Source organism: Coregonus clupeaformis, chromosome 13, assembly GCF_020615455.1.
Source record: "Coregonus clupeaformis isolate EN_2021a chromosome 13, ASM2061545v1, whole genome shotgun sequence".
NCBI classification, from domain to species: Eukaryota; Metazoa; Chordata; class Actinopteri; order Salmoniformes; family Salmonidae; genus Coregonus; species Coregonus clupeaformis.
The window spans coordinates 26,656,208-26,682,437 of record NC_059204.1 but is presented as its reverse complement, the minus strand read 5'-3'; the positions used below and the strand labels follow the sequence as shown (position 1 = coordinate 26,682,437).

At 43.9% G+C, this 26,230-nt stretch overlaps 2 protein-coding genes across 2 annotated transcripts in view; both read left to right on the top strand.

The window, feature by feature from the left end:
• Positions 1 to 19,745, top strand: part of LOC123492223 (neuronal tyrosine-phosphorylated phosphoinositide-3-kinase adapter 1-like) — a 36,784-nt gene extending 17,039 nt beyond the window's left edge. The window contains exons 2-4 of the mRNA XM_045224571.1: positions 15,176 to 15,426; positions 17,964 to 18,346; positions 18,473 to 19,745. Coding sequence (XP_045080506.1) covers positions 15,236 to 15,426; positions 17,964 to 18,346; positions 18,473 to 19,407 — 1,509 coding nt within the window. The 5' untranslated portion in view covers positions 15,176 to 15,235 and the 3' untranslated portion in view covers positions 19,408 to 19,745. The remainder of the gene's footprint in view (positions 1 to 15,175; positions 15,427 to 17,963; positions 18,347 to 18,472) is intronic.
• A 26-nt stretch (positions 19,746 to 19,771) lies between these two features.
• On the top strand, positions 19,772 to 24,054 carry LOC121579835 (neuronal tyrosine-phosphorylated phosphoinositide-3-kinase adapter 1). Its single transcript, XM_041894762.1, has 4 exons — positions 19,772 to 20,300; positions 20,492 to 20,749; positions 21,197 to 21,243; positions 22,864 to 24,054. The coding sequence occupies exons 1-4, from the start codon at positions 20,201 to 20,203 to the stop codon at positions 23,287 to 23,289; spliced, it is 831 nt and encodes a 276-aa protein (XP_041750696.1). The 5' UTR covers positions 19,772 to 20,200; the 3' UTR covers positions 23,290 to 24,054.
• Positions 24,055 to 26,230: the final 2,176 nt, after the last annotated feature.

Genomic DNA, 26,230 nt, shown 5'->3' with positions numbered 1-26,230 from the left:
GGTTCTAAATTTCTTCCATTTAAGAGTGATGGAGGCCACTGTGTTCTTGGGGACCTTCAATGCTGCAGAAATGTTTTGGTAACCTTCCACCGATCTTTGCCTCGACACAATCCTGTCTCAGAGCTCTACGGACAATTCCTTCGACCTCATGGCTTGGTTTTTGCTTTGATATGCACTGTCAACCGTGGGACCTTATATAGACAGGTGTGTGCCTTTCCAAATCATGTCCAATCAATTGAATTCACCACAGGTGGACTCCAATCAAGTTGTAGAAACATCTCAAGGATGATCAATGGAAACAGGATGCACCTGAGCTCAATTTCGAGTCTCATAGCAAAGGGTCTGAATACTTATGTAAACAAGGTATTTCAGTTTTTTCTTTTTAATTTATTTGTTAAAATTTCTACAAACCTGTTTTTGCTTTGTCATTATGGGGTATTGTGTGTAGATTGATGAGGAAAAAATTTTATGTAAACAATTTTATTAGAAGGCTGTAACGTAACAAAATGTGGAAAAAGTGAAGGGGTCTGAATACTTTCCGAATGCTCTGTATGTATGTATGAATGTATGTATATTTAAAAATATATATATGGGGGATTGGAAATGATGCAGACAATTACATTGATGGAAGCTACAATCTATCTGCAATATTAAAGCTGATCTACCCCCTAAAGAATTGAAATATAAATAATAAATCAAGTTAACGTGCCCCCACACAGAAACTTCCCAAAGGTTGTAAGGTTCTGAGTCACATGGAAGTCTAGATCAATCATAATAACTGCCATTATATGGCAATAAACATGACAGAGATTAGGGTTTCAATGAGATACTGTGATGTGTCTGTTTCTCATAACAACATCCCTCACCTCTTCTTTCCTCTCCTCTTTGAGTACTCAGCTTGTGTTGATGAGCTCCTCTCCATCTGATCGAAACCTAGACATTAATTTATTAAAAGCTGTATTTTTCTGCACAGACATTAATCGAACATTAGTATCTTCCAACATCAGTCGCTGTATCATGAGTCTGGCAAGCGAGACTAGTCCAACATCTAATTGTGATTTGGTCGAGTTGACCTTGTAAATGGGATGCACAGTACAATAGTCCTTACAGTAGAATGCTGGTTGAAATGACCATAATGTGATTAGTGTTAGTGTTAGTGTTGATTAAGCCCATTTTTGTTGTAGCCAGCAATAAAGCCATTCACCCACTGAACTGCACAAAGCTGACATACAGCATAAATGAAGATAAATGAAGGGGAAAGGGTTAATCAACTATTTAGACTGTAGTGAACAAGAGAGGGAGGGAAAGAGAGGAGAGATTCCTGCTCAGCAACAGTGCAGATTTTTTTGGGGGAAAAGAGGCGGTTGAAAGGAACAAAAGAGGGCAGCGATAGGAGAAAAACAAATAAGCCACATAAATGTTTCAAAGAAGTGGTTTATTGGAACATGAATCATACACAACATCCAGGGAGCGAAACAGGCATGGAAGGCAGTGCAGAGCAGCAGACCTCCTTCCAGAAGCCTCCCTCCAGTAGCATCCCTTTCTCCTTTCTTCCGCTGGCTGGCCCAGAAACAGGTAAACATTACAGAAACGATGCTCCTTGCTGCTCGCTCCACTTCAGAAGAGGTCAAAGGGTACACGCCCCCAGGGGAAGGGCTCTATCTTCTCCAAATACCGTGCTAATTGTCATGGATCTCAACTCATCTGGGTTTGCTACACAGTATGTAAATATATTTCACTCAGAAATACACCTCAACTACAGTAGACAGACAGTCACACTCTTAGACATTGGTGTCTTCTCAGACAGAATATGTTGGCAATTTGGGGAGATGGTAGACTATCATTGTCAAGTTAAAGGGGTTGGTACATGACTTTGGATCATGTTGTATGTTTCATATAGTCCTGGTTCATTGCCTTATGGTGCTACTAAATCTTCAATGATATCAGAGGCATTGTAGGTTTGCCTAAAAACTAATTTGCATCCTTTATTTTCATAAATATTTGATTGCTCACAAAACAAACAAATGCTCTGCATTATACAATATAGTTCAGAGTAACAAGGAGGGGGCAGGGCAATGTTGCAGGGAAACAGACAGCACATGACAGTAAATAGTCACATCACAGGAAGTAGTCAAAAATGACAGTAGACAGACACGTCACAGGAAGTACCCTCATCCAGCCAAGATGCTCTCCAGAGTTTTAGAAGTGGGAGGGATATCAGTGTGTGTTTGTTTGCATGATATGTGCTGTTTTGTTTGTTTGTGTGCATGCATGAGTGCAAGTGAGTGAGTGTTTGTGTGTGTTCCTGTCTGTTTGTGTGTATGACATGATGGCGGATACCAAATTGCCCATGGCAACGCAGGACACCAGCAGCCGGTCAAGCTCGCATGGCCGTTTGGAGTGTGTGAATTTCGGCTCACAGAGCCAGCTGAGGCAGAGTGTGTCTGTGTCTCAAGGGCAAGCTATCCTGTTGTATGAGAGACTCAGCAGCAGCCCATTGATAACACTGAGGACTGTGATGAGCCAAGACTCTTATCATGCACATACTGAGCTTTCAGTGGCGGTATATACTCTCTCTCTCTCTCTCTCTCTCTCTCTCTCTCTCTCTCTCTCTCTCTCTCTCTCTCTCTCTCTCTCTCTCTCTCTCTCTCTCTCTCTCTCTCTCTCTCTCTCTCGTCTCTCTCTCTCTCTCTCTCTCTCTCTCTCTCTCTCTCTCTCTCTCTCTCTCTCTCTCTCTCTCTCTCTCTCTCTCTCTCTCTCTCTCTCTCTCTCTCTCTCTCTCTCTCTCTCACACACACACACACACACACACACACACACACACACAGAGCAGCACTAAGGTATTGTCCGAGACAGTAGAAGTGCTCTGGGGTTGTCGTGTGGCAAGTGAATATTCATGTGTGCTGAGTGCACTGAGTCACCTTGGTTACTGCAGATTCCAGCCAGAGATGATGAAGCCAAGGGCAGGTTGGGGTGGGGAACGGGGGGCAGGAGGGAGGGAGGGGGAGAGGGAGGTCACTGAGTGCTGTCGTATGTTGACTGCACCATGGAGGGAGAGCGAGAGAGAGAGAGAGAGAGAGAGAGAGAGAGAGAGAGAGAGAGAGAGAGAGAGAGAGAGAGAGAGAGAGAGAATGACTAGTTTGCTGTAATTTTCATATGCTTGCAAAAAATTGAAAACAATCATAAGGTAATATACAGTATGGTTTCAGCCTTAAACACATACTCAAATAAAAGTTACACAAATTCACTATGTACGCAAGTGTACACACACACACACACACACACACACACACACACACACACAGAGCTCTGCTATTGTCTTTTCTTCACATAATGCAATGAGACAGAAATATATGTGAGGACGGAGGAAGTTTATTTTGAGTATATCTTTGGTTCCAACTCAATGAAAGATTAATCGGTCACTCAGTTTGTACAACGCAGAGGAAGAGGAGCAGCCGTTGACTGGGCTGGACTGGCTGGAGCAGCCAATGCAGGGGTGGAAGAGGGAATATGCCAACCAAGGAGGGTATAGTGTGTTTATCTACAGTGTGTGAGCATGTGTGTTCATGCGGTGTGCATGCGTGTGTTTTTGCGTGTGTGTGTGTGTGCGAGTCTGTATGTTCTTTGAACTAGGTGACTATACCCAGTACACTTTGTTAGGGTCAGCATCCAATGTTTTTATTTGGAAGATGCAGATAGTGAATCACTTTAGTATACTCTCTCAGTTGAATTTGTTTCAGTGTCTTTCTCTTTCTATTCTAATATTATTGATCTGGTAAAATTGAGTCTCTCATAATTATCACACAGATATGGAAGATTATTCTGCACACCATATCAGCTTTAGTCAGTTTATATCATCACTGGACTTTAAGTCCTCATGCATTTTAACAGTACATTTTCATTGATCCTCCTGTCAGAGGATCTAGTCTTTTTTTTTCATTTTGGGGGGGAACTCAGTCGGGGTCTCAACTTACTGTTGAGAGTTTCAATAGTAGAATACACAAGGGGCAATTTCTAAATGTGGTTATGCATCAACAGTTTTTCTCTTGTAATGTCAGTCACTGACAGTCACTCAATAGCTCATGTCAGCTAAAATTTTTTAGATTGGTAAATTAGTCTAGCTAGCTATCTAAACTTGTAGTACTCATGGTTGAATTACAGAATTATTTTGTTAGTCACTATCACTCAGATGTCATGTTAAAAACTGCAACAAAATTTCACTTTGGGTCCCCAAAAGGCTAGGGCCGGCTCTGACTGCATGTGTGGGTATGGATGTGGGTATGCAGACCTGTGAGCCACTGCGGCCCCTCATGATGAGTTCTGATTTTTTTGTGGCCCCCGCCCCATCTAAATTGTCCATCCCTGACCTTCAGTATTGTATTGTACTCGACTGTACTCAATCTATATTCCATACATTGCATTATTCAATTATCTTCATTCTGAAGTGCTACATGTCACATGCAGTCATTTGACACCCAATACCACTCTATTTCCCATTAATTGTGTAAATGAAGGCTTTTTTTCTTGGTCTTTGTATTCATTTATTTTAGTGTGAGCAGCCCAGTGGTTGGCAGTAATCCCATGGAATGTCCCAGTGGGGTTACTCCCTGACCATACATCACATCACAGTGACTCAACACACTGTATTCTCTTAACGTATTCCCTCATGGGAAAAGTACATCATTTATTGTATTGCCAAACATCAACAACAACAATGACAACAACCACAACCACAATGATATACAGCAAATACAGCATGGTAACATTATCACACCATTGGAAAGGTTGCGCCCAATCTAATTTCATAGTAGGCCTATATGGATTTTAATAATACATGTATGTGGAATTGACTGGTAGGCTTAGAGATGATTGTGTATCATCTGGAGACTATATGAAAATGGCACTCTGCACAGCATATGGTATCTATTGGTTACAGATATACTATGGAAATTAAGACACAATTTAGGTGTACACAGAAAGGCTAATTAAGCTGGGTAAAATTTGACTTTCCCATTCAGATAATCATGAACGACAGCACTAACATCCCCCTTTGTGAATATTTAGCGGTTGGGGAGAGACAAGTAGCAGACAGTGTTGCTAGGAGACCACACACGCAGTGACTGGTGTGAAAGACTTGCTGGTTTCACATGCAGCCCTCCCCCATTCTTACAGTCCAGCTCCTTCTCTCTTTTCACTGTTTATATATTGCCTCCTCTTTTCTCCATTTACTTATCCCCTCGCTCCCTTTCGCTGTCTCACTATTTCTCTCTATCAATCTGTCCCCATTTAGTTTTCTTGTTTATCTCTACCCTGCTCTCTCTCTCTCTCTCTCTCTCTCTCTCTCTCTCTCTCTCTCTCTCTCTCTCTCTCTCTCTCTCTCTCTCTCTCTCTCTCTCTCTCTCTCTCTCTCTCTCTCTTCATCCTTCCCCATACCTCCTCTCCTCTCTCCCTCAAGCTCCTGCTTGAGCTGTCTTCCTCCCTCCCTCCCTATCCCTTCCTCTCCTTTTCTATCTCCCTGTCTATGCATCTCTACCCATCCTACTCTTGAGGACCGTTTATCTCTCCCCTCCTCCCCACTCCTCCCCTGTCTCTCTCTCCCTCGCCCACTCCTCCCCTCTCTACCTCTCCCTCTCTATTTTCGCTCTCTCTCTCTCACTCTCTGTATCTCTTTCAATCTCTATCTCTCTCCCTTCCCCCTCACCCATTCTCTCTCTCCCTCCCTCTCGGTCCTTCTCTCCCTGACTGAGTGGCTGCAGTGTGCTGGACTGCCATAGTGTACAGCCGGGCGTGTCAGAGTGTGGTGATGGTGACAGTGTGGATGCGTGCGGCACAGCACGGCCACAGGGGTCAGGCCATGATACCACACCATGTGATTCGGTGCTGTATGGTGTGACGGTGTGGCAGTGTGGTGGAGCCCTGTAACAGGCCAGCAATGTGGAGTGACAGACACCAGGTGCTCTCTCTGCCACCACTGGGTGGCAGGATGGGGGAGGAGGGAGACAGAAACGAGGGAGACAGGAGGAGGGGGGAGAAGGTGTTGATGATGTAGGGCTCACTGTCTCGAGAGCACTGTCTCCCACAAACAATCCAGATGGCAGTGAATGCAAAGCCTGCATCCAGAAGTCATCCAAGGTTGAGTTTAAAAAGGAAATGTAGAAACAGCCACAGTCCTTTGACACCACAGATCCTCAATATACTGTAGGCCTATAATGGTTAGCCACTCCTTTTTTATTTTATTTTTACAATCAGAGCTAATTCTCACAGTAATTATTGTTTGATTAGTTAAAATTGTGGGCATATCTCATTTTCACATATTTTTCTCACATAATTTACTGTGGCAGTCCTCTACATTTTAATCAGTGAGCATTTGGGGTTATAGCTCAAAGGGTTTTGTTTGTGTCCATGTGTTACAGTGTGTGTGTGTGTGTGTGTGTGTGTGTGTGTGTGTGTGTGTGTGTGTGTGTGTCTGTGTGTTTTGTTTGCTTATGTGCATGAATGGCTCAATTCTCTGCAGCCTTGCATGCAGATCCAGTTATGTGAATCACGCCTCCATCTGCCTCCTAGCTCTAAAGAGGTGGATTTTAATGACTTCTGACCCAGTAAATGCCTCTTAAGCTGCTTTTACAATCCCCAAATTGCTGATTTAATGTGTCAGTGTTTGGGCTTTGGTTGCATATCTACATTGTGGGCTGCATACACAAAATAGCCTATGTAGTGTGTGTGTGTGTGTGTGTGTGTGTGTGTGTGTGTGTGTGTGTGTGTGTGTGTGTGTGTGTGTGTGTGTGTGTGTGTGTGTGTGTGTGTGAGAGAGAGAGTGCGTGTGAGCGCACGCAAGTGAGCATCTGTGCCTGTGTGCATGCATGTGTGACTGTGTGCATGTGTATGCTTATAGCACATGTAAGACCTGATTAAAACTGGGACGTCTATTTGAGCGATGCTGTTGCCTCCATATTAATTGAGGCTCTGTTAAGGACATAGCTGATGGAAGATGTTTTGAGTTGGAGGTGCTGGAGGGTGGGGGGTAAAAAACATCCCCTTTATAAAAAGCATTGCATGCATCTATAATCGTATTTGCGTAGTGGCATACAGTTGAGCAGACATGTTTTTAGGATTTCCACACATGGGGTCATTTTTCTCTGCAGGGTCAGATCATTTTTTGTGCCTTTTATAATCACATTTCATGTAATTCTACATCATTTACATGCTAGAAGACATTAGCAGAATATTTTTTAATACCACACAAATGGCCAAATGCAGGCTACTTTATTTATTTTTTCGTATTTGTTCTATCATTATTATTATTGTATATCATTGTTATTATTGTAGGCCTATTTATTAATCTAAACCAGTTCTTTAAATATGCAAAACGTGTTTTGTTTCATTCTGTTGAGACATTTTGTTGGCTAAATTAAGTTTGATCTGTCTTTTTAATTGTGTGCTCCTTATTTAGATTAAGATAGCTTAGAAGTAGGCCTTTCAATATCATTAGCCTATTGCTGTCATTTGTTGGGTACAGTAAGCACTAGCCCTTCTTGGTAATTGCTGCAATATAGCCTGTTCAAAACTTTTGTGAAAGTTTGAACCAGTTAGCAAGTGTTTTGTTTTTGTTTCATTCTGTTGAGCCATTTTCTTTCACCAAATTAAGTTCCAAATGTAATGTTTTGTTTGCCGTGATATAATATCCTGCTCACATTTTCCCAATAAACAATGGCTTGACTTACTTTTGATATTACACTAATAAAGTTTAGAAACTTTTGTGAATGTTTGGTGTGGTGTGGCTATTATCCTATTATACTGCAGGCCTATAATATGAAGGCAGTGTGCACCGACAATCCAACTGACTCCGACAGTTGAACTTGAGGTGAGGATGAATGTTTTAGGCCTACCAGAGTTACTCCTATAATCTACAGTACCAGTCAAAAGTTTGGACACACCTACTCATTCAAGGGCTTTTCTTTATTTTTACTATTTTCTACATTGTAGTATAATAGTGAAGACATCAAAAGGTTCAAAGTTAATTTGTGGAATTTCTTTCCTTCTTAATGCGTTTGAGCCAATCAGTTGTGTTGTGATAAGGTAGGGGTGGTATACAGAAGATAGCCCTATTTGGTAAAAGACCAAGTCCATATTATGGCAAGAACAGCTCAAATAAGCGAAGAGAAACGACAGTCCATCATTACTTTAAGACATGAAGGTCAGTCAATCCGGAAAATTTCAAGAACTTTAAAGTTTCTTCAAGTGCAGTCATAAAAACCATCAAGCGCTATGATGAAACTGGCTGTCATGAGGACCGCCACAGGAAAGGAAGACCCAGAGTTACAGTGGGGAGAACAAGTATTTGATACACTGCCGATTTTGCAGGTTTTCCTACTTACAAAGCATGTAGAGGTCTGTAATTTTTATCATAGGTACACTTCAACTGTGAGAGATGGAATCTAAAACAAAAATCCAGAAAATCACATTGTATGATTTTTAAGTAATTAATTTGCATTTTATTGCATGATTTGATCACCTACCAACCAGTAAGAATTCCGGCTCTCACAGACCTGTTAGTTTCCCTCCTGTTCTCCACTCATTACCTGTATTAACTGCACCTGTTTGAACTCGTTACCTGTATAAAAGACACCTGTCCACACACTCAATCAAACAGACTTCAACCTCTCCACAATGGCCAAGACCAGAGAGCTGTGTAAGGACATCAGGGATAAAATTGTAGACCTGCACAAGGCTGGAATGGGCTACAAAAAAAGAAAGAATGTATCTTCTTCTGTACGCCTATATCTTTATAGCAGACAGCAGTAGCCTATCTGACAACGATAAATAAATGCATGTTGGTGTCGTAGCATGCCGCCAGCATATCTCTCTCTTTCTCTGGGGCTAGGCCTAAGCTTCTCTTCCTTTATATTTTAAATATTAATATCATACAGTGGAAGGCCTAAAGGCCTCTATGCATGCAATGCCCTGATGCATTTAGCACTCAAATCTCAGACAGCTGAGGTGGACAATTATTGTTTTAGGAAAGTAAAAACCAATAAAACAATAGGCTATAATGTTTTGCATATGCTACACATCGAAACACTACAAATAGTATTTTAGGAATTTGTTATAAGCAGTTTTTAAGGACATGTAAATGTGGCTCATTTGGCCAATATCCCACATTTATTGACGGCACTGGCTGCGTGGGTGGACGGCCTAATGGGTTACGCACCCAATGTATAGTAAATGGATGACCGGTAGATTTCTCAAATTTCAGATACATTTAAATATTCCCAGTCACATGTCCGGTGCCACATTTTCCTAATGGAAAGCCTGATATATAGTATATATATATATATATATATATATATATAACAGTGCCTTCGGAAAGTATTCAGACCCCTTGACTTTTTCCACATTTTGTTACGTTACAGCCTCATTCTAAAATGGATTTTAAAAATGTTTTCCCTCATCAATCTACACACAATACCGCATAATGACAAAGCGAAAACAAGTTTTTAGACATTTTTGCAAATGTATACAACATAGAAAATAAGAAATACCTTATTTACATAAGTATTCAGACCCTTTGCTATAAGACTCGAAATTGAGCTCAGTTGCATCCTGTTTCCATTGATCATCCTTGAGATGTTTCTACAACTTGATTGGAGTCCACCTGTGGTAAATTCAATTGATTGGATTGGACATAATTTGGAAAGGCACACACCTGTCTATATAAGGTCCCACAGTTGACGGTGCATGTCAGAGCAAAAACTAAGCCATGAGGTCGAAGGAATTGTCCGTAGAGCTCCGAGACAGGATTGTGTCAAGGCACAGATCTGGGGAAGGGAACCAAAAAATGTCTGCAGCATTGAAGGTCCCCAAGAACACAATGGCCTTCATCATTCTGAAATGGAAGATGTTTGGAACCACCAAGACGCTTCCTAGAGCTGGCCGCCCGGCCAAACTGAGAAACTGGGGGAGAAGGGCCTTGGTCAGGGAGGTGACCAAAAACCTGATGGTCACTCTGACACAGCTCTAGAGTTCCTCTGTGGAGATGGGAGAAACTTCCAGAAGGACAACCATCTCAGCAGCACTCCACCAATCAGGCCTTTATGGTAGAGTGGCCAGACGGAAGCCACTCTTCATTAAAAGGCACATGACAGCCCGCTTGGAGTTTGCCAAAAGGCACCTAAAGACTCTCAGACCATGAGAAACAAGATTCTCTGGTCTGATGAAACCAAGATTGAACTCTTTGGCCTGAACGCCAAGCATCACGTCTGGAGGAAAGCTGGCACCATCCCTACGGTGAAGCATGGTGGTGTTTGCTAATCCAAGTTTATCATTTTAAAAGGCTAATTGATCATTAGAAAACCCTTTTGCAATTTTGTTAGCACAGCTGAAAACAGTTGTGCTGATTAAAGAAGCAATAAAACTGGCCTTCTTGAGACTAGTTGAGTATCTGGAGCATCAGCAATTGTGGGTTCGATTACAGGCTTAAAATGGCCAGAAACAAAGAACTTTCTTCTGAAACTCATCAGTCTATTCTTGTTCTGAGAAATGAAGGCTATTCCATGCGAGAAATTGCCAAGAAACTGAGTTGCAAAGAAAAAGCCATATCTCAGACTGCCCATCTCAGACTGCTGTGCTAACATAATTGGAAAAGGGTTTTCTAATGATCAATTAGCCTTTTAAATGATAAACTTGGATTAGCAAATACAACGTGCCATTGGAACACAGGACTGATGGTTGCTGATAATGGGCCTCTGTACGCCTATGTAGATATTACATAAGAAATCAGCCGTTTCCAGCTACAATAGCCATTTACAACATTAACAATGTCTACACTGTATTTCTGATTTACATTTGACATTTTAGTCATTTTAGCAGACGTTCTTATCCAGAGCGACTTACAGTTAGTGAGTGCATAACATTTTTTTTTTCATACTGGTCCCCCGTGGGAAACTAACCCACAACCCTGGCGTTGCAAACACCATGCTCTACCAACTGAGCTACACGGGATTTTATGTTATTTTAATGGACAAAAAAATTGCTTTTCTTTCGAAAACAAGGACATTTCTAAGTGACCCCAAACTTTTGAACGGTAGTGTATATATATATATATATATATATATATATATATACAGTGGGGGAAAAAAGTATTTAGTCAGCCACCAATTGTGCAAGTTCTCCCACTTAAAAAGATGAGAGAGGCCTGTAATTTTCATCATAGGTACACGTCAACTATGACAGACAAAATGAGAAAAAAAAATCCTGAAAATCACATTGTAGGATTTTTATGAATTTATTTGCAAATTATGGTGGAAAATAAGTATTTGGTCAATAACAAAAGTTTCTCAATACTTTGTTATATACCCTTTGTTGGCAATGACACAGGTCAAACGTTTTCTGTAAGTCTTCACAAGGTTTTCACACACTGTTGCTGGTATTTTGGCCCATTCCTCCATGCAGATCTCCTCTAGAGCAGTGATGTTTTGGGGCTGTCGCTGGGCAGCACGGACTTTCAACTCCCTCCAAAGATTTTCTATGGGGTTGAGATCTGGAGACTGGCTAGGCCACTCCAGGACCTTGAAATGCTTCTTACGAAGCCACTCCTTCGTTGCCCGGGCGGTGTGTTTGGGATCATTGTCATGCTGAAAGACCCAGCCACGTTTCATCTTCAATGCCCTTGCTGATGGAAGGAGGTTTTCACTCAAAATCTCACGATACATGGCCCCATTCATTCTTTCCTTTACACGGATCAGTCGTCCTGGTCCCTTTGCAGAAAAACAGCCCCAAAGCATGATGTTTCCACCCCCCATGCTTCACAGTAGGTATGGTGTTCTTTGGATGCAACTCAGCATTCTTTGTCCTCCAAACACGACGAGTTGAGTTTTTACCAAAAAGTTATATTTTGGTTTCATCTGACCATATGACATTCTCCCAATCCTCTTCTGGATCATCCAAATGCACTCTAGCAAACTTCAGACGGGCCTGGACATGTACTGGCTTAAGCAAGGGGACACGTCTTGCACTGCAGGATTTGAGTCCCTGGCGGCGTAGTGTGTTACTGATGGTAGGCTTTGTTACTTTGGTCCCAGCTCTCTGCAGGTCATTCACCAGGTCCCCCCGTGTGGTTCTGGGATTTTTGCTCACCGTTCTTGTGATCATTTTGACCCCACAGGGTGAGATCTTGCGTGGAGTCCCAGACCGAGGGAGATTATCAGTGGTCTTGTATGTCTTCCATTTCCTAATAATTGCTCCCACAGTTGATTTCTTCAAACAAAGCTGCTTACCTACTGCAGATTCAGTCTTCCCAGCCTGGTGCAGGTCTACAATTTTGTTTCTGGTGTCCTTTGACAGCTCTTTGGTCTTGGCCATAGTGGAGTTTGGAGTGTGACTGTTTGAGGTTGTGGACAGGTGTATTTTATACTGATAACAAGTTCAAACAGGTGCCATTAATACAGGTAACGAGTGGAGGACAGAGGAGCCTCTTAAAGAAGAAGTTACAGGTCTGTGAGAGCCAGAAATCTTGCTTGTTTGTAGGTGACCAAATACTTATTTTCCACCATAATTTGCAAATAAATTCATAAAAATCCTACAATGTGATTTTCTGGATTAATTTTTCTAAATTTGTCTGTCATAGTTGACGTGTACCTATGATGAAAATTACAGGCCTCTCTCATCTTTTTAAGTGGGAGAACTTGCACAATTGGTGGCTGACTAAATACTTTTTTCCCCCACTGTATATATATATATATATATATATATATATATATATATATATATATATATATATATATATATATATATATATACACACTGTGTGTACAGTGACACTGACTCACCCAATGCTGAAGATGAAGCATAGGCTACTCACTGGTGATAAGCTACTTTGGCAAACAATCCCTCAAATGTTGTTGATAAATCAATCGTTAGCTTCTACAGTAGGCATTTGCTTTCCAAACGGTAGGCCTACATCTTTCTCACAATTGTATTTTGATATTTGTGAAAGGCAAACTGACAGCCGCAACCAACCATAGAAATATAATCCATAGATAGCTGTTCCCATTCAAGTCAGGACTGGCAGCCATTGCTAGTGTACCCATGAGTTTAACAGTCAAAGTGCCAGGGTTAGAGGTTCCAAAAGCCTTCTATGGGTGATATCTATGGCCACAATGCAACAAGCTGTTCTATATTTGGCACGTGTGCTGCCCAAATTGCGGCTTGTGATAAAACTTTAATCCACAGCTCTTTTTTAGAAGCTATTGATCCTCTGTAGCTAAATTATGCTCTCTGGTGTAGTTTTTTGAATTATTTGATTTATGTCTGTTCAGACAGGAGTAATATAATTTTGGGGGAAAATATTTTGTATAGCCCAATTTTGGCAAAATTATTTCAATTTCTATGGATGGATAAGGACATGCTCTAGGAGTAGAGGAAGTGTGCTGTATAGTGGACTAGTGAACCTGATGAACCGTCTCCCAAGCAGTGTCCTTATCCTCATCAGCCTGTGTAATTGCACACTTCCCCACAGCTGTAATGCGACAATTGTAGGGCTGCCTGCTCAGCTGCCAGATCTTGGAAGCCCAAACCGACGGCCCTGTTAACAGAAGGCCAACCTACACAGTCTCAGCTCCCTAACCTAATTAACACTGAGTCACACTACACGCCACCCCACCCCACGCCACGCAGGGCGGCCAGGCCGCAGCAATGCAGCAGGCCATTGTGTGTGGGGAGGCCAGGGCACTGGACAATAGGAATAGTGGGAGCTACGATGGCACACAGGGTGACACACAGGGCCATGTCAGAACCATGATGGGATGACACCGCTCTCAGTATGATGTCATCTCTCACTGTAGAGAACCCTGTGCTCTCAGAGCCATATTGTTTATGGCTCTGCAGTCTGCACACTTCCATTTACTGGAATCAGATTGAGGTTTAGATTGTTATTGGTTACAGACATTAAATTGGTCTCTTATTTATAGAATGCCAATCGGTAAAAACAGGTAGTTCAACAGAACAACAAAGTACAGAGACAGACATACAATAATTTATGTATAACCTAATAGAGTCAGTTTTGAGAATTCCCTTTGCTGTTGGAGAAGGTTGATAAAGTTATGTATGGGTGGGTTCATTGAGTGCATACTTGAATGTGTAGTAGTAGTAGACCACTAATGAATTTGTCTACATTGTATGTTGGCATGCGTTTCATCCCGTGTATGCGATGATGTTTAAACCAAAACCAATAGCAAGGAAAGAGTGTCCCATGCAGCATAAGTTAAACCACCAAAAGCACTTGAACACTCACACACCAGCTGACAGCTGCGCTTTTCTTAGCCAATTGCAGCGCCGCGCTCGCATACATACTCCAACGCACACAACACTGTTGGGCCCTCAAATATCTTCCCCACAACAAGCCTGACTCTTCATGGGGTGAATAGCGTGTGCAGGAAGCCCTGCGTGCGCTACATATGACAAACCACATTACTGCCTGGGTAGCAGACAGCCCAAGCTAGGCCACCCCAAGGCCCCCAGCCAGAGAGCAACACTGCAGCTGAGTTACCGTGCTTACTCAGATAGTCATAATTGGATAATGAACATATAAATAGTGTTTTCATGTGATCCACTGTAGGTTGGGCGTTGGGGTAAACAACACAGTGGGCTGGGTAAACATACTGTACCTGGCTACCTTGCTACCTGGCTGCCTGGCTACCTGGCTGCCTGGCTGCCTTGCTACCTGGCTGCCTGGCTGCCTTGCTGCCTGGCTACCTGGGTACCTGGCTACCTTTGTTTTAGCCTGGAGGAAAGTATGTCCATGACACAAGGAGCCTTATTAGCTACGTTTCCTGCATTGCATAGTCCGTTTATTTGGATGTTTTCACATGTTTTGGTCAGATATTTTGTCAGACATGGTTCATAATGCTGCATCTCTGGGTTTTAACTTTCACTCCTCATTAGTCCTACCCTGTCTCTGAGCACATCATTATGTCTGGAGGAATCCCTCCTGGCCTGTTCACCTGTATGGAAGAGAAGGAGCCAGGTACTATAACCATGTTGTAACTGCTGCTGCCCTACATACAGCATGTCGACATGAAAACTGTGTAAGAGGACAACTGGACATGGCTCTGTCATGTCAGCTCAACATATAGTAGATGACTATTAACAATGACAATGTCCCCATCTTCTCCATGTCTAGGTGATTCAAGCTTGGTCTGCAGTGACATCCATCCCCTTCACCCTATTGGTCTTCTATACCATGAGCTCTGGCTCTGCCCAGGATGTGGCGGTGGAGCATTTCTTGCGTGACATAGAGAGGAGGGGCAAGCGGCTACATTGCGCTGTGATTGGCTGCGAGGAGGAGCAGTGTCCCCGCGGCGACATGAACCTGCTGTATCGTAAGAGCCGACTGGACTGGAGGCACAAGGACCAGGAGGGCAATAAGAAGAGGTGAGGAGAGGTGAACTGAAGAGGTGGAGTTAGATTATTCAGTTCAGTTCAATTGTAAATCTCTGAACTGATGTGGAAGAGTTTTATTGTTCATATTTTATGTGCAACCTCTTAATTGTCATCCTAAGGGGAGTGGGGGCATGTAGAAAGGAAGTAGAGAAACAAGAGATGAGAGGAACAGAAGATGGGAAGAGAGGAGCTTTATGGCCTTTATTATAGGGACAATGTGGCCCATTGGTGTCTATGTAGATTATGGCAAGCACAAACACTTCCACACCCGCAGGCGCACACACACATATACCCACAGGCACACTTAAAGACACACACACACACACACACACACACACAGCTCTGCTCTTGGCTTTTCTTCACATAATGCAATGAGACAGAAAACAGTTGCATCTCTGTTCTCCATGATGAACATGCTCAGTGCAGTTTCCGCTGCCTGCGCTAGCTTCCCTCCTCTCAATAGGAAGGTGCACGCTCACATTGTGACCTAAAAACAAGGCCTACATTTGGGTGTGTAGTTTGTTACGTTTTATTGCTCTTGCTTCCTCTACCTCAAACAAACAAGGCAACATGCACTCAGGGATCGCTCACATGCAATAACCTCCTAAATGAGGCCTTTGATTGCATGCTCGGAAGCACAACATCTCCTCCTCCTCTCCTCACACACGTAGAGACCCAGTTACCCAGGCTCTCTCTCTCTCTCTCTCTCTCTCTCTCTCTCTCTCTCTCTCTCTCTCTCTCTCTCTCTCTCTCTCTCTCACACACACACACACACACACCAGACACACACACAGATGTGTGCACCCACACACTCAGCTCCCACTCGTTCCCAGCAGGGAAACAAAAAGGCGGTCGTTGCCTCCAGATCCATTCCTCCGGTCCTGCTAGAGAAGTCAGATCCCACCCCTTCATCCCCTCTTTCCTTCCTCACCTCTCCTCTCCACAGTGGAACAGGATCAATAGATACCTCATGTGTAATAGGAATCAGAGAAACAGGTTGAAAAGGTCACGAGCCATAGCTGACACTCGTCTTTTTATGTACTGTGCCAGACAGCCAATCATTTCCTTCTAGATGGTTGTAGCAGTATCATTTCAGCTCTTTTCATGGTAATAGTTATGCACAGTGTTTTTCTACAGACTATAGCCACTGTTGTTACGGCTGAGTCACCTTTATAAAGGTTCATTTACAGAGCTATACTGTATATTCTATATGTAATAACTCCAGATTTGGACCATGTCAGCTGCAGCTCCCCATCCCATGTTATTGCTCATCAAGGTACACTGTTGTATGGATCCTGCTCCAATTGAATCAATCAGTAGCTTTATTGGTGAGATATTGATTTTGGTTTCACTTATTAGGAAACCAAAGATGTTCTGAATCTGTGGCGTTCATGCATGATGGTAGTTTGGATGCGGTCATGATGACCTTCAAAAGACCTTCAGGGATTATCCATATCAAGTTTTTGAAAGTAAAGTTGGCTTTAGAGAGCAAATAAGCAAATGGGGGCGGCAGGTAGCTTAGTGGTTAAGAGCGTTGTGCCAGTAACCGAAAGGTCGCTGGTTCTAATCCCTGAGCCGACTAGGTGAAAAAATCTGTCGATGTGCCCTTGAGCAAGGCACTTAACCCTAATTGCTCCTGTAAGTCGCTCTGGATAAGAGCGTCTGCTAAATGACTAAAAAAATAAAAATAAGAATTGAGTCATCTGTTTAATCAAAGGAACAGTACAGTACTTTATACATTCAACTCCGATATATTTACTTTCATCGAAGAAAACTCCAGTTGGAATTTTTATGCTGCACTGCCACACCTTTTTTCAGGCAATAAATAGCCAAAGAAATTGCAGTTCTTTTGTGTGCTTGTTTGCAGTATGTTTAGTACTGTACATTGGCAAGCAATACCATGTGCAATTTCATGGGTTTTAAGACAAACCACTAAACCAATAAACAGGCAAGTCAGTTGCCATGGAAACAGATCAAATGCTTGGCAGAGGTCATGATGAGTGTAGTGTAGAGACAAGGTAATAAAACAGATAAAGAATGAGTTAGAGAAACCCAGTGACACAGTGACGTACATACAGGGAGATTATAGTCAGAGAGGAGTAGCTAGATTTTGGGGAGTTCGATTTTAGGGGAAGTAATTTCCTTATTGAATGTGTTTGTGAGCTAGGGGAGCAGATGTGGAGGGGTGGAAATGGAAGAGTCCCTCCTCCACACACAATACTGGCACGCACAGCTGCTGCACTGCCTCACCCAATCTCTCATCACTCACTCTCCAATGGGAAACTACGCTCCTTGTGCCATCCATGCATGAGCAGCAGTGTGTGTGTGTGAGTGTGTGAGTGACAGACAGACAGAGGAAGAGGAGTAGAGGACTGAAGCTATTTAAATAATGTTTTTGAAGAGAAAAAGAAAAAGGGAGCAAGGAAGTAAAGGGGAGGGGCAACACAATGGGGAAATAAATGAAGGTCCTTCACTGAGACGTGATTAAGTGCTGAATGAGGGAATGCTGTTCTTCCTGTGTTTTCCAGCTCCAGCCAGAAGGACCCCTCCTCAGCCACGGTGGGCAAGGTCCGTGACCTGGCGTCCTTCCGACGCCACTTCCGCATGGGCTTCATGACCATGCCTGCCTCCCAGGATCTGTCCCCTCACTCCTGTGCCTCTGCTATGGCCCCCCGCTCCCAGTCCTGCCACGCCGTGGGCGCTAGAGACACAGGTCTGGAGAACGGGGAGGATTACTCTGACACCCAGTCACAGCACGGCGGCCGCTGCCCCCCTACCAAACCCAAACGACACCCCAGCACCCGCCTCAGCTCCTCCTCCTCAGACCCCAGAGCACCTCACGCCCTCCCGGACACCCCTCCGCCGCCCCTGCCCAATCACTCGCAGGCCAAACACTCAGAGAAGAAGAATGGTAGGCTATGGCAACAGTTATGAGGGCAGTGAAGTGGGGAAATTTGGAAATGTGGGTTATTATTATTGTCCCTGTTGTGATGATTGAAATATCTCTAGTTCATTGCTCTGTCTCTTTCCCCTGCAGCAATGAAGAAGTCGGACTCAGGGGACATGTCCAAGAAGGTGCCGCCTCTGAAGCCCAAACGAAGTCCCAGCACTCAGCTATCGTTTGACCCCCCACCACCCCGCGTGCCCCCTCCTGCCACGCCTCTGCCCTTCCAGGGGGGTGAGGGTCAGCCCCAGGGGGAGGAGGGGGACGATGAGCCTGTCTACATAGAGATGGTGGGACAGGTGTTCACCAGGGAGAGCCAGACTGCCACCCCTCATCCTGTCACTCCTGTCGCCACCACGCCTGACTCAGACTCAGACCAGAGCGAGGCCATCTATGAGGAGATGAAGTACCCGCTGCCAGAGGACAGAGAGGGACACAAACGCCTCCCTCTCAAACACGAGAGACTCAAATCCTCCAAACACCACCACTCCTCCTCTGGCATCTCTGCCCCTCTACCTCGCCCCTCCTCCTCCTCCCCCTCCTGTTCCAAACCTAAAGCCACAGTGTCCATCTCCCACTCCTCGCCCCTCCCCTCCTCCACCTCCTCTACCCCTGTTCCCCAGCCACTCTCCTCCAGCCCACAACCCCCACGAGCCCCTACCCCCTATCTCCTCCAGGGGAACAAATCAGAGACAGAGTCCAACAGTAAGATCCCGGCCCCCTTCCCCAACCTGCTGCAGCACCGGCCTCCGCTGCTCGCCTTCCCCCAGCCAGCTGCTGCCTCTAGCGGGGTTGGGGTCCAACACAAAGCTGCTGCTGCCAAACTGGGAACCATCAGCATCCAGACCTCCTCCAGTATGACAACTCCATCCAGCACCTCCTCCGCCACTACCACCCCCTCCTCCAACCTCCCCATGCCCCTGTCAGGCTGTAAGGAGTCTAAGGAGAGAGACAAGCAGAGCAGAGACAGAGACAGAGACAGAGACAGAGACAGAGACAGAGACAGAGACAGAGACAGACCAGCTTGACCCTGCACCGGGGCTAAGGGCCAGGAGCCACTCCACACCACTGCCCCCTTCCTCCAAGTCCACCTCCCCCTACTCCCACCAGCACCACCACCCCCACCACCGCCCCTCACACTACCACCACTACCGCAAGCCAGATAGAGGAGACTCGCCCAACCCCAACACCAACAACAAGAATGGCTCAGAAACCTCCTCCAAGTCCACTGCCCAGACCCAGACCCAGGGCTCTGGCAAGGAGGGCAAGTCTGTGAGCTTCTGCTTGAAGTCAGACAAAGGAGACAGGGAAAGGGACAGAGAGAGGGACAGGGACAGAGAGAGGGAAAGAGATGGTCACAGGGACAATCACAGAGACAGAGAAAGAGACAGAGACAGGGACAGTGACAGAGAGAGACACAGGGAGAGAGACAGAGAGCGAGACCGTGACAGGGACAGAGAAACAGGGTCCCACTCTACCTCCTCTCAGGCTGAGAGCACTCCCATCACCAACAGCCATTCATCCCAGACCAGCACCAGTTCAACCCCAATCCAGTCCTCCTCCACCTCCTCTCACTCTCGCCCTCACTCTCGCCCCCACCTCCAACGCTCCCACACCCCTCATGGCCTGCCTGCCTACAAGCCCCCCTCCTCAGACAGCCCCCTGCTCTGGACCTACCCCTCAGTGGACTTCCGGAGACCCCCGGCGTACGACAGCCTGCGAGGAGGGTCTCATCTGCCCTCCTTGCACCACCAGGGTCACAGTGATGTGGCCTCCAAAAGCAGCACGGTGCCTGGGCCCGTCCAGGGGAAGGCTGCGTTCATGCCCTGGGACAGCAGTGGCTTTGGAGACGACGGGTCCTACTGGCCCATGCAGAGGAAACTCTCCTTCAGCCACGGCAGCCGAGAGACAGCGAGAGAAAGTAAGTTAACATGTGCTGGGGGGCATCATGGGTTAGAATTGAATATTGAATTTTATCAGAAGTTCCTCTCATCCCTTAGAGGGATAATCAGACTATTAGACTGTAAGTTAAGTGTAATCTGTTACTATACAGTCAATAGACAAACATTGTATGTTTACTCAACAATTCCCTTCTGTCATTCCCCTCTCAAGAGGATGAAGGGCGTGCATGGAATGGCAGTGCCGATGCCCTCCTGAGGGTGGACAAGGAGGAGCTGGTCCCAGGGCATCGAGGAGGAGGTGGAGGAGGAGGAGGCCACTCTGGGATCCCAGTACGCTTCACTGGAGGGAGGGGGCTGGGCCACAGTGAGTCCCTGGCCGGGATGGAGGGGGGGTCCTTGGGGTTCCGAGCCTTGCCTAGAGGGGGTCTCCCTCTCCCCTGCCAAACTTTCCCAGCCTATCGCAATGGAGGTAAGCACTAAGACACCTAGCACAGATTCCTTCTAGCAGAATCTTTCTAAGGGAAAGTGCTCTAAAGTATGTCAATGATTTCACTTGCACACAAAAAGCGCGTTAGAAAAGAGACCACATCAGCAGATTTATCTGAAGATCCTATTACCTGGATTTCTTAAATCCACACTCACATCATCATTGTGTTATGGTTTAAGATCATCAGTGGCAGCATAGGGGAAAGGATGGTATGCAGTACTAGAGCTATATATACACACATATACACATACTTATGCACATAATACCTCCCCCACATGTACCAACGGTTGTACATATACACATGTAAGAATGCAATGCATTCGATATGCACAGCTGTTCTCCCTGACAACATGAACTGCACAATAACCATAATTGATTTGTGGTTATAGACAGGTGTATGAACAGTGCTTGTTTTTTTCTGTGTTCCAGAACTGGGTCGATTCGGCCGCTCATCATCCACCTCTGGGGTGAAGCAGGTGAGTGGATGCGACGTTCAGAGGCAGAGCAGCCTGCCTCATCGAGAGGCACTGAGTCAGGTGAATAATACCTATTATTATAATGACGATGATCTTTGGTATTACTGTGATTACTATCATTTGTACAAGTAGTAGTATTGGAATTATTATGAAGAATATGGCCATTGTTATTTTTCCCTGTGCTGATAGCAACAACCCTCCTCCTGAGCTATTTATAGTGTGGAGATATGTTCAGTGAGCAGAATAAGGTTGTGGCCAGCAGCCTTAAAGAATAAGTCCAGGGGAGAGCGATGCTCTAACTGACGTATGCGGAGATGCAGAGATGTAAGGAGTATGCTTCTCTACAGTGTTTTGGAGCAGTGAGCCGCTGTCCAATAGCGTTGCGTTTTGCCCAGTCACTTGGCTGCACCTCAAATGCTGACGCAGTTCAAGTGTGCTGTGCTGTGCTGCAGAGACTGTCTGCGTGTGCTGCCTGACCCTCCCTCGCACACAATGGGGAGCCACATGCTCGAATATGGTGTCACACTCCATCTAGTGGCAGGCTATGGTGCAACATATTCTTATTGACGATGTAGTAGTTGCTGGGCTTGGTCTTCAATGCTCAAGTAAAATGAAATTATATTTGTAGAAAAAAACAGGTGTAGACTAACAGTGAAATGCTTATTTACGGGTCCTTTTCCAACAATGCAGAGTTAAAGATAAAGATAAAATAAAAAATAGAAATAGTGACACAAGGAATATATACACAGTGAATAACGAATAACAATAATGAGTAAAAATAACATGGCTATATACAGGGAGTACCAGTATCAAGTCGATGTGCAGGGGTATAAGGTAATTGAGGTAGCTACAGTATGTACATATAGGTAAAGGTCAAGTGACTAGGCAACAGGATAGATAATAGACAGTAGCAGCAGCGTACACTACCGGTCAAAGGTTTTAGAACACCTACTCATTCAAGGGTTTTTCTTTATTTTTACTATTTTCTACATTGTAGAATAATAGTGAAGACATCAAAACTATGAAATGACACATATGGAATCATGTAGTAACCCAAAAAAGTGTTAAACAAATCAAAATATATTCAAACAGCCACCCTTTGCCTTGATGATAGTAAAAATAGTAAAAATAAAGAAAAACCCTTGAATGAGTAGGTGTTCTAAAACATTTGACCGGTAGTGTATGTGGTGAGTGTGAAAGTGTGTAGGTGTGTGTGAGTGTGGCATCAGTATGCATGTGTGCGCATGTTATGTGTGTGGGCGTATGTGTGTATTGGGGTGTCAGTGTAAGTATGTGTGAGTGTGTGGGTAGAGTCCAGTGTGTGTGCATAGAGTCAGTGCAAGAGAGTTAGTGCAAAAAAGGGTCAATGCAGGTAGTCCGGGTAGCAATTTGATGAGCTATTTAGCAGTCTTATTTAGCACTCTTATGGCTTGGGGGTAGGAGCTGTTCAGGGATTCAGTGCTACAACAAGGATTCAGTGTTTACAGGGATACAACATGGATGCAGTATTCATGCATACCCCAGGTTAAATTTAACGTAATGTACTGATACAAATCCCCAAATCATGCATCTTCCTTTAACTCCCCTCCTTTCTCCCTCTCTGTCCCTCTCTCTGTCCAGTTGCATGGGCTTTCCCACTCCTCCCAGACACCCTGCAGTCCTAGTCTGTCTAGACAGCAGCAGCAGCTCCAGCTACATCAGCAGCAGCTGCAGTTACAGCAACAGCTCCAGCAGCTGCAGCAGCAGCACCACCTCCAGCTGCAGTTCCAGCACCTGGCCCAGCTAGCCCAGGGACAGCCTCCCACCACTGGGGGTGCCGCCGCATCCGCAGCCCAGACCCAGAGGGATGGCAAGCTGCTGGAGGTCATCGAGAGGAAGCGCTGCCTATGCAAAGAGATCAAGGCCCACCGGCGCCCGGACAAGAGCCTGTGTAAGCAGGACAGCATGCCCATCCTGCCCAGCTGGAGACGGACCCCTGAACCCCGCAAGACTGGTACGCCCCCCTGCCAGAGGCCCCAGGCCGTGGTGTGGGACACTGCCATCTGAGGGGGCCGTGGTGGGGCAGCAGAGGTACAGTAGAAAGATAGGGGCAAGTACTATGTACTAAATAAGTACTATTGGGCACTATTGTGGTGAGACACAAGAAGTTTACAAGTGGAGAGAGATGGTGGGAATCACTCTCTACAAAGGGAAAAAGGATGGAGAACTGTTTTCTCTCTTAGGAGTGACAGTGTGATCACCGCTGACCACAGAAGAGAGAGAATATGCATGAGAGTAAGATGAGAGTTTTGTGCTCTCACATGGTAAGATAAACTTTATGTGGAGCTGATACAAGGTCTTCAAGGTTACTGAGATGTTTAGAGGTGTGTGGGCCAGAGAGATAAGGAACAACTGAAACATAAATGTTATTTTGCCAAGAGGGATTTAAAGTATGACTTTGTAGAGATGGAAAAAATGGGGAAGATTCAGTTGAGGGATATACCAATCAAACATGAAACCAAGAAGAGACATACGTACAATCCGTCAGTACTGTGTGATATTTTACACTTTAAATGTGATTTCTTACACTTTAAATGTAGTATTCTAAAAGCCCTTCCTTGACTCTTTATTAATATCTTAAACCCCAGTCGACTCAGCATTCGTTGAGACAAAATAAAAAAGGGGAGGATTTATACTATAAGAGCAACACTGGTTTAACTAATTTGGCCTAATTTCCCCAAGTTTAAAGCTTAAAGTAACGGCAGCCAAGCATCGATGATCATGTCACCCGAATAAGGCCATTGATATTTATTGGAAAGGGCCATCAAGCTCATCACCTTGCACGTTCACCACCCTGTGAAGTTTTTTCATCTGTAGCCTAATAAACTGCATGCTTTCCCGACGAGTCGTAGTGTGAGGACCACACAACATGTCATCGCGTGACTTCAAGTTTACTTCGATATGATGGTTATTATATCAATATTTGCGCATAAAAGCGTTTCCACCGACATTAATTTTACAGACACAAAAAGATCCCACCTTGTCTAGCATATTTTGTTTTGTCGACATTTGGAAAGTTTACCGAGACATTTTCTGATTCCATCAGGCCTGTCATGAGATTTTTTTGTACTTTACTCGCATGAAAAGGTTGGATGGAAACCTGGTTACAGACACTTAAAACACACACACTTATACTCTCTAGCCTTTCATAAAAATGAGATGGGATAAGGGATTCTTACTATTATAGAAACATTGAAACATGTTAAGGGATTCTTACTATTATAGAAACATTGAAACATGTTGAGTGCATATGAGATGGTTTGGTTTGCCTTGATGTCTGGGTATAAGTAGATTGTTGTTGTGGAGATGAAGTAATCATGATTGAGGAGGGAAATACCACCAAACTGTTTTTATATTTGTAATGTAAATATACAGACTTTCTCAAAGTTTCTGAAATTTTATAGCAATATGTTCCCAATGTGGGAGTAACAATGTTAAAACGTGTCAGCCGGCCAAAACATATCTCAGACTTGAACTCAAAGTCACAGTTAACGTGTCATATCCTGCATGTCATTGATCAGACATACAGTACTGTTTAAAACCATATCAATTAATTGTGTGGAGATGGTCATGTGAGATTTTAACATTATTCTTGAAGATGCCATTATATAACTACATACAACATGAAAAGTCCTGTTGAAATGTTATGTTGTGGTTGTGTAAAAATATTAAAGTGTTGCTGGGGGAATCATTAAAACATATCTTATTATGACAGATGGCACATGTATGTACACTAAAATGCAATACAAGCGGACACAGATTAATTGTACAAAATACATCACTGGCAAAAAAAAAACACCACTGGTCATGTGGACTCACTGTTGCATATTGATGATCATCCCACCCCACAAAACAAAGCACTGACACACCTATCAACACAGACAGTAGGAAATGCTGCAGTTGATAGGGCAGTGTAACATCATCACACACACACCTCAAACAGAATGCTGGAAGAACCTGCACAAAAACATAGCATATGCTTACGAGAAACAAAACCCCTATATACTACTGTAAATAGATGTACAACTGTATTGAAAATGTAGCAATTGTTTCCACTTTCATACTTGTAATCAATAAATATAATGTAGCATATAATGTAAAAACGTACATTTGTTCAATTGTAAAAAAATAAATAATAATAATAATAATAAAGAATGAGTTACTTTATCTGTTGCAATTGGTCTACACACACATTACTGTACGATTCTACCAATCAATTACAAGCCCTCAAGACAAAGGCACTGTCTCACAATTGTCGTATCATATTTGTGCAATATTCCCTTTATGCAGTACATACAGTTGTTGTATTTATGCCTTTTTCTACATACATTGTATTTATGTACAGGTTTGAACAACTCAGTTTGATCATTGTTTGGACATTGTCTGAAATACTTTGCTGCTATCTCAAACTACTACTACTAATGTTGTTGTTAATTAAATTACAATTACAATTTCAGTATTCATGACCATATCTAATATTACTACTATTGTGGTTGTTACATACTTGTTTTTATTTACTAAAAGATATGAAGTTTGTACTTTGATGAGTCAATCCCTCTGTACTTGTATTCTGGCACTTGAATGTCTCCTGGTTGATGTTGTTGTTTTACTGGTTAGCACCAACCTGTACATTTCCAGTTCCACCCCGTGGAAAAGTCTCCAAAATGTTGAGGTGACATTGCACCATTATTACTAAGTCACTGATTCACTTTTTACTACTTCAACAGTCTGTTTTAATGGTCCAGGTTATTATCACCCATTTGACTATAGTTTAAAACAAACAAACAGTGATGAAGACCATGTTGAGGGGGAGAAGGGAACTGCAATGCATGCAGGGATTCCTTACATTGAAAACATGTCAGAGTTAGGGTTCTATCCCAAATCCATTGAAAAGTGTGCCCAATTGTATTTCAGATATACCAAGTTATCATATTTTTTAATTCATCAC

Coding starts and splice junctions, on each gene's coding strand:
- LOC121579835 (XM_041894762.1), top strand. CDS start 20,201: ATGCCCTGGGACAGCAGTGGCTTTGGAGACGACGGGTCCTACTGGCCC. Junction 20,301..20,491: donor CCGAGAGACAGCGAGAGAAA/GTAAGTTAACAT, acceptor TCCCCTCTCAAG/AGGATGAAGGGCGTGCATGG. Junction 21,244..22,863: donor CCACCTCTGGGGTGAAGCAG/GTGAGTGGATGC, acceptor CTCTCTGTCCAG/TTGCATGGGCTTTCCCACTC.